This window comes from Dioscorea cayenensis, chromosome 15 (assembly GCF_009730915.1).
Source record: "Dioscorea cayenensis subsp. rotundata cultivar TDr96_F1 chromosome 15, TDr96_F1_v2_PseudoChromosome.rev07_lg8_w22 25.fasta, whole genome shotgun sequence".
Classification (NCBI taxonomy): Eukaryota; Viridiplantae; Streptophyta; class Magnoliopsida; order Dioscoreales; family Dioscoreaceae; genus Dioscorea; species Dioscorea cayenensis.
Window position 1 is genome coordinate 21,587,817 of NC_052485.1, and position 11,885 is coordinate 21,599,701.

General features: G+C 31.9%; 1 protein-coding gene across 1 annotated transcript; it reads left to right on the forward strand.

The window, feature by feature from the left end:
• The first annotated feature begins 5,726 nt into the window (after nucleotides 1-5,726).
• On the forward strand, nucleotides 5,727-11,885 carry LOC120277795 (flavanone 3-dioxygenase 2-like). The gene is made up of 3 exons (XM_039284634.1): nucleotides 5,727-6,200; nucleotides 9,949-10,272; nucleotides 11,336-11,885. Exons 1-3 carry the CDS (start codon nucleotides 5,727-5,729, stop codon nucleotides 11,597-11,599), a joined length of 1,062 nt encoding a protein of 353 aa, XP_039140568.1. The 3' UTR covers nucleotides 11,600-11,885.

Genomic DNA, 11,885 nt, shown 5'->3' on the forward strand with positions numbered 1-11,885 from the left:
TATCACCAATGTATCGGATTCACCAAGCAAACTTATAGCAGTATCATCTCAACAAATTGCAAAAGAACAAACAGAGTTCATATCTCAGGAATTATTTAGGAAAAGAAAACAAAACCAGAGAAATTCCCAGCAGGCTTCTCGGTCCTCATCCCTCCAGTCAGCAGGGTCTCAATCCTTCACTGATTTCTTTCTTAGCCTTCACCTTGCCCTACCTGCCCCCTTTTATATTCTCTTCCCATCACCCAGCCAATAACCCTCCAGGCATGAGCTTAACTTCCTCTCTCTTGCTACGCCTCTACTGCGAAGATCAGCCCTTGATTCCATCTCGTCATCCACGTGTCGCCTCCCTGGTTCCTTCTCCTTTTCATAAACCCCAGTCTCGCCATCTGGATCATCACGATGAATTAAATCTGAGCGTTCTTGTGTCTCCACGTGGCCCTTCTTCAAATTTAATTCATTTTGCTTGGCATTCATTTCCCCCATTGCTTCATGTTGTTCTGCATCCTGGAATTTCAATTTAATCACATGAGGAAATATTACAGTGGGATTTAAAGATTTACTCTCCCGCGTTCCTAATCCTATGCCTTGTCAATGGGTTACGTACGTTAATATTAAATAATCCATATTTCGTTATTTATGGAGTATTGTGTTATTAAATAAAGGGCAATGTTTTTTTAATCCCTGTTACTTCGTAAAATTAAATACCTGCCTCTCTTGTTTTTTCTAAGTAATATTTACTGGTCGTCAAGGAACTCTTCGTTTATTTGCATAGTTCCCTTGAATTGGGTGTGTGTTTTACTGTCTAAACAATGTCTCATTTAAATTAGAAGAATGCGGGTAAGACTAGAGTAGAAACTAGTAAGTCATGGAGAAAGAAACATCAAGGGAACAAAAATCATATCTACATGCATGATTGCCTAGTCTTAATTTTACCAAGTTCATAGTTTCTCCAAACGAGTGATGTGTGAGTGTGTGTGTATATATATATATATATATATATATATATATATAAGTATATATGATATCAGTGAATCATTATTTTAAGATAAGTATTCTTTTATAACCTCTATTTATTTGTGTGTTGATTGGAGTCTTAGTTTCGATTTGAGACATAATTATGACAAGATGATGACTCTGAAATTTGGATCCATATAACAGGTGTTGGAGTAAAATAAAAAGAAATCACTTTGTCTTCGTTTAAAAAATTTGCATAATTATATAGGAGAGAAAATATACTTTTTGTTTAAAAAACATATATATATATATATATATATATGAGCATTTGCATGTTATTGTGGGAGTTTTCAATAATAATAATAATAATAATAATAATAATAATAATAATAATAATAAGTTTTTTTTTTATTTTTAACTATAAAAATCAATATTTTAGACCTTATACGCTTTTTTTTTTATTTTTAACTATAAAAATCAATATTTTAGACCTTATACGCTTTTTTTTAAGAAATGTGTACAAATTATGTTAGGGGTGTGCCCATGCCTTGAGTTATTACTTCACATCACATCTGTGTCTTCACCAAGTGTGAGCTGAGATTTGAACCTGCATTCTTGATAAGGACATGAACACTATGGAGTTGATCCAATGCTAATAAAGGTCGTTAGCTATATTTTGTAAACTAGAAAGAAAATTTTAAAAAAACTTCAAAAAAGATACACATTAGTTTATTTATGAAAAATATACAAAAATTCACTTTAGTGTTTTAAAATGATCAATTGTTGAATTTAATCCAAAAATTAAAACAAATTCTCAAAAACAATTTTATCCTCAAATCCTACTTAATATTAAAAAATAAACAGAGGATTGTCCCAAAAAAAAAATTTAATTTGCTTTCTTACAACATAATAAACATTAAACCATTCTTATTTACTTATAAAACATAAAAATAATAAAAATATATTTTTTTCTTACAAATTAAATATCTCCAAAAATAAAAATACAAAATATAAAGATATATAACCATTTGAAAATTATATTTATTTATAAATTGTTACAAATCATTCTTATTTACTTATATAAACTAAATAATAATAATAATAATAATAATAATAATAATTATTATTATTATTATTTAGTTTATATAAGCCCAATCCCAAGATTTGCTGAGGGTTTCTCTGGAGGCATAGTTCTAAACTACTATGGCTACAGAGAAACCCTTAGCAAGGATGGAAGCCCAATCCCAAGATTTGGAGAGTTTAGTACTGAACTTACCAACGCGCTCAAAGTTAGCTCTGGTTTCCACTAAACAAAGAATAACAAGATCTTTTTGACGAATAAGACGGAAGGTGCGGGCAAGGGTTTCCCGGGAAGAGAGACCACTGCAATTCCAACAGCAAATTTTTTTTGCACTCATCATAAACAAAGTAAAGCTGATAGAAAACTCCTTGAAAAAGGATACAAGATAGGAATGAAGTCAGGAAAGACTGGATTCACCCAGTTCCAACCGTCCCTTCTTCTGGGAATCCACATCTAGGAGAGAACCCTTGCAAATGAGAGTAACTCGTCGGGCTTCCTCCTGGTACTGATCCAGGGTCATGAGATCATCGGGCTCATCTTCTTCAGACATTTGGGCATCTGATTCATCTGAAGTATCAGTATTTGGGTCACTATCCTCCTCCATAGAACCATCATCGAGGGCAGCAGTGAGTCGGTCAACAAGGTTGGAATGATCAGGATTAGGGTTTGTTGAAGAAGGAGGAGGGTTTTCAGCAATAGACGACAAAAGGACAGGGGGAGGGGATCGGTGCCTACGATCCCGCGGTCTGTTTGCCTTGGGATTGAGCTGCATGGGTTGAGTGAGAGGAGAGGAGGTCTCCAACAGTGTGTGAGAAGGGACCTGAGAGGACGTGTCAGTGGGCTTAGTGAAGTCTCTAGGAACATTGGGATGGAGAGACACCGAGTCCCCAGATGCAGAAGGCAGTGCAACGGGTGGGGCGGCACCAACCGCTATGTCAGAATGAACAGAGACCTGCTGACTCGGGGAAGCGTGCGAAGTGGTAAGGGAAGAGTGACGCCGCCCACTAGCGCCACCCTTGAGCCCACCACGTAGGCTCTGACCAGAGTCGGCTCGGTAGGACCGCTCGTCGCTTCTCGGGACGGCTGCCGAACCCTCATCCGCACGGGGAGTGCGAGCACTGCCACCGCGAGAACGGGAAAGGCCACGCCGGCGAGAGACGAGTAACCACGGTCCGTAGTCCGATTCATTCTCAGGGATTGTAGATGACAACGGATCACTGATCCCGCTAGAAGGGGGGAAGGGGACAGAGTCACTTGCACCGATTCCGACAACCATGGGAGAGGGCTCCTGCCTGACCTCCTTCCCTCGTTATTGACGAGGGGGCTGATAGGCATTAGCCTTCCCGGTTGTTGGATCACGATTGCAAGAGTTAGACCCATGCCCTATCACTCCACAAGAATAACAGAATGTTGGAAGACGTTCATACAAGACAACGATGAAGACCCAATTGACCGGTAATGATTTCTAGAGTATCGCCAATCCAGAACTCAATTGGTAGATTATGGAGTTGGATCCATATTGCAGCCGTTGTGAGTTTTGTAAATGTTGGTTCGAAATACGGTTGCCAGGGAGACAATTGAAGAATAATGCCATTAATGGTCCAAGGTCCTTCAGAGAGAAGTCGTTGCATCACAGACTGGTTAGAACATCGTATAAGAATAAAGCCATTAGGAAGATCAGAAATCAGGATTTCTCCAAGACTTTCCCACTTCTTCAGGAGTATTGACTTCACTTGTTCGAATAATGGGGGCTTTCCGAAGAATTTGCCAAAGAGTGAGTGCTGGAATCGCAGGCGGGCACGATTCAAAGTATCACTATCAAGTTTGACGAAATCGGTGGTAGTTTCTTTAAGTTTGTTGAGGACTGCAGGGTTATGGAGGGGGTAGGTTTCTTGAGTTTTAGTGTGTTTGGAGGCAATTTGAGCCCATAAAGGGGGAGAGGGGCGATGGGGTTCGGACGAGGGAGGTGGCCCCCCGCTCGCCATAGCAAGAGGGAGTAGAGAAAGAGGAAGCAGAATCAGAGGGGAGAAGAGGAACACTCAGAAAAAGAGGAAGCGATTTCAAACTTTTCCTAGTCTTAATTTTACCAAGTTCATAGTTTCTCCAAATGAGTGATGTGTGAGTGTGTGTATATATATATTTATGATGTTAAAGATATATCGCATGAAACATATTAAAGTTAAATATTTGCATATGTTAAAGATATATTGCATGAAACATATTTGCTTATATATATATATATAAGTATATATGATATCAGTGAATCATTATTTTAAGATAAGTATTTTCTTTTATAACCTCTATTTATTTGTGTGTTGATTGGATTCTTAGTTTCGATTTGAGACATAATTATGACAAGATGATGACTCTAAAATTTGGATCCATATAACAGGTGTTGGAGTTTTTTTAAAAATAAAAAATAATCACTTTGTCTTCGTTTAAAAAATTTGCATAATTATATAGGAGAGAAAAATATACTTTTTGTTTAAAAAAACATATATATATATATATATATATATATATATATATATATATATATATATATATATATATATATATATGAGCATTTGCATGTTATTGTGGGAGTTTTCAATAATAATAATAATAATAATAATAATAATAAGTTTTTTTTTTGTTATTTCTAACAAAAAAAAATTTAATATTTTAGACATTAAACGCTTTTTTTTAAGAAATGTGTACAAATTATGTTAGGGGTGTACACATGCCTTGAGTTATTACTTTACATCACATCTATGTCTTCACCAAGTGTGAGCTGAGGTTTGAACCTGCATTCTCGATAAGAACATGAACACTCTATGGAGTTGATCCAATGCTAATAAAGGTCGTTGGCTATATTTTTTAAACTAGAAAGAAAATTTTAAAAAAACTTCAAAAAAAAATACACATTAGTTTATTTATGAAAAATATACAAAAATTCACTTTAGTGTTTTAAAATGATCAATTGTTGAATTTAATCCAAAAATTAAAACAAATTCTCAAAAACAATTTTATCCTCAAATCCTTCTTAATATTAAAAAATAAACAGAGGATTCTCCCCAAAAAAAAAAAAAATTAATTTGCTTTCTTACAACATAATAAACATTAAACCATTCTTATTTACTTATAAAACATAAAAATAATAAAAATATAATTTTTTCTTACAAATTAAATATCTCCAAAAATAAAAATATAAAATATAAAGATATATAACCATTTGAAAATTATATTTATTTATAAATTGTTACAAATCTTCTTACTGCACGGAGTCCCCGCCTTGAAATGCTTTATGTATATATATATAATATCTAAGTCGAAAAAAAAAAAAAATTGGCATCAATTGGTATCTAAATTCATAGAATTATGTCTTAAATTATCATATTTTTATTATTTTTTTTTAAAAAAAATGTGTTAAGAGGTCAAGTGGGGAGTTAGGACTTCCACCTCCCCAATTTTCCAATCGAAGTGGGGACGTGGAATTCCTCCCCAAAATGGGGTAGTGAACCGAGAGATGTTCCTGCCCTCACTCAACCCGGTGCCCATCCCTAAATGAGCCCACTGATGACGTGGCACCATGAACCCAAATCATGGTTACATTCATCCAAATTGATTCATGGAACCCAAATCCCCAAACCCAACCCTCGCCCTATAAATACCACCCTCTCCGAATATAATATTAAAATTATTCTCCACGATGAGCCTCAAAATCGATCTCGCTTTCATCCAACCAGCCGAGCACCGCCCCAAACCCACCTTCTCCGACGCCGGCGCCGCCACAATCCCTCTCATCGACTTCTCCCCTCTCCTCCATCACCAGATCCCCTCCAATCCCTCCAATCCCGCCATCCCCAACGAGATCTCGTCACTGATCGCCGCCATCGGCGCCGCCTGCCGCGATTGGGGTTTTTTCCAGGTGATCAATCATGGCGTCGATCCGCAGCTGTTGGAGCGGATTCAGGCGGCTGCGATAGAGTTCTTTGCCCTTCCGGCGGAGGAGAAGCTAAAGGTGAAGCGCGATGAGGTGAATCCTTTAGGGTATTATGATTCGGAGCATACTAAGAATGTTAGGGATTGGAAGGAGGTTTTGGATCTTGTTGTTAGAGAGTATGATGATGGATTGTTAGTGTTGAAGAACCGGTGGCCGGAGTACCCGCCGGCGATGAGCTCTGTGTTCTCACTTCAAACTCAACAACTTTATATATATATATATATATATATTATATATCACGTCAATTACGTACATTCGTACAACAGTTTTACGATTTTTTTAAAAAATGATAGAGACATAAATGAATAAATAGATCAAGAAACAGTATTAATAATAAATGAGTGGTTGATGTCTGTGCTTTTATGCGTATGACATATTTACTGTTTATATTGAGCGATAATTTGTATATGTTGGATTGAAATCTAACTTTCATAAAAGTTGATGACTCGATATATATATATATATATAAAATGAAAAAAAAATTTGTTTAGATAAGTCTCTAAATTGATTGATTGTTTAAACACTATATATTTTTTTATTATTTATGGTAATATAATTTTTATTGTTTATAATAATAATAACCATCATGTTATTATTTAATGGTTATTATAGGTATCTCTAGATTTAACCCAACATGATAGGTCCTCATATATATATATTTAATATTATTGTCTGAATAAATTTTTTAAATGAATGAATTATAAAATATTTTTATACCACCAGAGTGTTGAATGATAAAAGTTGGATAACTTCTTATTTTCTTTTATTTTATTTTTCTCTATTTAAATCAGACATAATTCTGAGAAAAAAATTTACAAATATTTCAGTAATATACCTACTCAAAACGAAGCAACTCAAAATTTTTTGCATTAATATTAAATATATATTAATTTTAAGTTTTGATGGCATGCCATTGTTATTCTTTATGTTTTAAGTTTACTTGATATTTAAAATTTTTGAAAATAATTTAAAATTTTCTTCTATTTCTACTTATATACAAATCGTCAGCTAAATTTAGATATTTGAAAAAAAAAATTCTGACAGCTTATGTTTTAGTCTTTATATCATTAAAAAAATAAATGATGGTGACGGAAATGTTCCTCAATTTTTTAAGTAAAAATGCATAATTAATTTTTTTGTTAAATACATTAGTAAATTTTTTAAAATATAATTAAATATGTCTATATATATATAATAACGGACAATAAAACATGAGGGTTAAAAGTTTATTTTTATTTTCTAAATTAAGGGTTCGCATTACTATTTTTTAAATTCAACGCTCAAAAAACCAATTAATCTAAATTAAAGAAGTTACAACTTTACAGTAAAATAAATATGTACTTAATAATAATTATTAAATATTAAATATTCATATTTAAATGTGTACTTTTATATATATATATATATATATATATATATATATATATATATATATATATATATATATATATATATATATATATATATATATATATATATATGCTACATAAAATTTAGGGTCGGTTTGATTCGTTAAAGAGAACACCACAAGCAGTACAGTACAGTACAAGCAGTTAAAATACAACACAAGTGCTTGTGTTATTCTACATTTGATTTTCATCTAACAGTACAAATTTATTTGTGTTGGTTAATGTTTGATTTGTATAAATACGGAACACAAAATGGTAAGTTATAATAATATCTTTTTTACTATTATATATTTATTTAATAATAAAAAATATACAATAATATTTTATAAAAAGTTTATCAAATTTTATGACACCCAACAACATAGCAATAAATTAAAAAATCAACATAATTTTAAAAATATTTAATCCATGCAACAAACAACTTTCATTAAATATCTTAATCCTAAAAAACAAATAAATGGATAGATAAATAAATAAATAAATTTTTAAATATATAAATAAATAGATAAAATAAAATAAATAAATCATGTCATCACTTTTGTAATGAGTAGTGTAATTTTTAATTTTAAATAAGGCAATTTTATCATTAAGTCGTCCTGTACTTTGTTGAAATTTTTGTACCGTGGTTTTGGTGGTACAAAAGATTTAAAAAGTTATGCTATACCGATTGGGTAGTTTGTGTTATTTTTCCGCCCTGTTTATAAATTAAACACATAACAACAAAAATTATCTTGTGTTGTCTCTTAAAATTGTGTAAATCAAATAGACCCGTAAATCAAATTGGGCACGGGCCGGTTAACCGGACCCGGCGGACCCGCCGGGTCCGGTTCACCGGAAATAGGACCCGGAACCGGCCCGTGCTACAGGGGATTATAGATGGGGTTTGAATCTAGGACCTCTCACATGAAAAAATAGCATTAACCAATTGACCTATATATTTTTCTTGTTATAGTTTAAAACATAAATAAATATAAAGAAGTTACAAATATTTTTTAAATTTAATCCCAAACAACAAAAAATTTAAAATAATTTATAATAACTTAAAAAAATTTTTAAGACATATCAAAAATAATTTTTAAAAAAAGGATAAAAAAACTACATTTTTTTAATTTATTTATCTATCAAATTAAATTATTAGCACATCTTTTTTTAAGTCGCAACAAAATGTATATATCAAGTAGTATTCTTATTTTAAATTGAAGTTATCATCAACTTATTTATTTATTATAATTAGGGTTGGCTCTAGATTTTTAATTTGAGTCTTTAACAATAGGGTTATTATTGTCTTTATCGTATGATCGTTGAAAAAAAGTTACTAAATCAAAAATAATATGGTGTGAACCATTATTCAAAGATATTCTTTTTTTACTAATATATTTTTTTATAAATTGATTTACATAATTTAAAAAAACAATTTTTTTGTAATTTTTATTTTTTTTATTTTATAAATTGAAACAAAAATAATCTCAATATATATGTGACAAATAAGAGTCGCTTATTTAAGAGAATTTAAAAAGTGTCGATATGTAGAATTTAAAAAGTGTGCAGTATGTAGAGATTTAGTCTTTATGAGCCAAAAAGATAATTAACAAAATAATTAATTTTTAAAAAAATATTTATGAAAATTTATTGTTTGATATTTTACTAATTGATTTGTATAATTTTTTAATTTATTATATGGTTTCTTAATTTTTTATAAATTAAATATATAAAAATATTTTTGATCCATATCCTACATCTATCTATATATAATTCTTTCCAATAAATATTAGGAACAAATTGTAGCTTTCAGTGGTTAGGGTTTTTCTTATCCAGTTCGAGATCGTGGGTTCAAATCCCATGGCCAAAGCAAATCTTAGTATTAAAAAAACCAAAAATAATAACGTTAACCGGGTTTTGACCCGCCCGCCAGGCCCAACCGGGTTTTGACCCGCCGGGTCACGGGTTGGGAAAACCCCAACCTGTAACCGGCCCGTCTACAGTACGGGCCGGTTACGGGTCATTGAACCGGCGGGCCGGGCCCGGGCCGGGCCGGTTTTCGGACGGCCCGTGCCCACCTCTAAATAGAAGTACAAAGGACTAATGACATATGTTTTTTAAGTTAAGAACCTGTTTGATTATTTTTGAATTCAATGAGCAAAACAACCATACAATCTAAGTTTAAAAACAGAAAAATTACCTTGCGCTACGTACGTGTACTTTGCATGCATGAAGTTATAATTTTGCCTAGACTTCTATTTTTTTAAATTATCTATAATAATGTTTATATAAATCAAGTATGTCCAAAATTTTTTTAATAATGATGTTTAACTAAATCAAGTATAGTCATAATTTTTTTTTTTATATATATAAATGCATGATTGAATTCTCAAATTTTGAAATGAGAGAAAAATTCAACTTTTTTATTGCACAAGTGATGGTACAATAATAATTCATTAAAAAAAAAATTCTTTTATTCTTTTATAATTCTAATTTACTCTTCATTCTGTCCTAATCATCTAATGATCTTGTGTAGAGAGACTTGCGAGATGTATATTGCAGCTGTGGAGAAATTGTCCTATAAACTCGTAGAGCTCATTTCTTTGTCATTGAATTTGCATGCAAAACGGTTGAATGGCTTTTTTAAAGATTCATCTTGTTATTTTAGACTTAACTACTATAAACCTTGCCCCACGCCAGATCTTGTGCTCGGCGTTGGCCGTCACAAAGACTCTGGGGCTCTTACCGTTCTTTATCAAGATCAGGTTGGTGGTCTTGATGTCAAGAGGAAGTCTGATGGAGAGTGGGTTCGAGTCAAACCAATTCCCAACTCCTACATTATCATTGTTGGAGATATAATTAAGGTTCACTTCTATATCTTCTTTTGTTTTATATATGGTTTACAAAATGGATTGATAGATAATTGGATTGGAGTACGGATAAAATTGTTTTAAGGCAAAGTAGAATTGAATAAATTGGCAAGTTGTTAGTTCTAATTATTCAGGAGTCTATTGTTTAAAATTTTTTTTAATGGTGATCTATATATCAAAGGTTAATAAACTAACTAAACAATGCTCAAACATATTATTTTGTATAGTTTCTATTAAACACTTTTTAATGTCTATTTTTTTTTTTCTATAACCCTTTTACATGAGAATCGACTAGTCTCATGCTTATACTATTCTAATTGATTTTATTTTAACTTGTTAGTAATTATAGATGTGATTAATAATCTATTCCGGATAAATTCAAATATATTCCACCCGCCATTTTATAAATAATAAATATATGATTATGATCTAAGGGATTAATAGAGAACACACATGAAAAATTAACCGTGGCTTGTTAATAGTTGTATAGCTTTATAATCTTTATAAATATAGGTTTTCTTTAGATTGGTGAACAACATAGAAAAACAGAAGGATAAGAAGTGGATAACCTGTACTTTACTTGATTTAAAGAAGAAAATTGAAGAAAATTAACAAAGAACCGCAACAAAACAGAGTGACTAAACTTAATGAAAAAATGATGTAATTTTACAAGCTATTGTGTTTCTGACACAGAAGGAAAAAGATAAACTCAATCTGAACCTTAATTTTCTTTTTATTTTCTAAATAAACTCTATAAACACTGTTTCATTACAATTAGAAGAAATTAGATAATATTAGAAACTATCAAGTCATGGACAAAAAAGAGACACTGGTTGGGTTCTCAGTTTCTTCCAATGAGTGTTACTGTACATATTATCTTTAAAAATTAAAATTACATGGAACCATGAAAGAAGTGTTAGATACCTGTATTTATATTATATTACTGGGTAGTAGATCGAATATATATAACATTTTTAGTTATATAACCTAAAGTGTAAGAGCATTAATTATTATATATGAGAAGTTGATGAGCCTGATATTTGGATCCATGCAACAGGTGTGGAGCAATGAAAAATATGAGAGTGTGGAACATAGAGTTTCAGTGAACTCTGAGAAAGCAAGGCTTTCCATCCCATTCTTCTTCCTCCCAACATTCTCAACAAATGTGAAGCCCTTGGAGGAGCTTGTAACTGATGAAAACCCAGCCAAGTATGAGGAGTACAACTGGAGAGATTACTACAGTTCACGCCTGGGCAGCAACTTCAAGAAAATGGATAAAGAGAACCTCCAGATATCTCATTTCAAGAAGACCACCATCTAGTTCTGTATATCTATTTATGGAGTGTCAGTGAACTTAGAGAAGGAGAGGTTCTCCATCCTATTTTTCTTCAACCATGTAGCCTCTACAAATGTGAAGCCATTGGAGGAGATTGTGACTCTAATTTCCAGAAATTAGAAAAGGAGGATCTTCAGATTTATCATTTCATGAGGGTTTAGTATTTCAATTCTGTTTGCTTTTAAACTTGTTTAATAAAGCAATGTGTAATGTTGTGATGTAAATAATTTGTACTTTATTATGTATTAATTATATGGTGTGGTTATCGGTA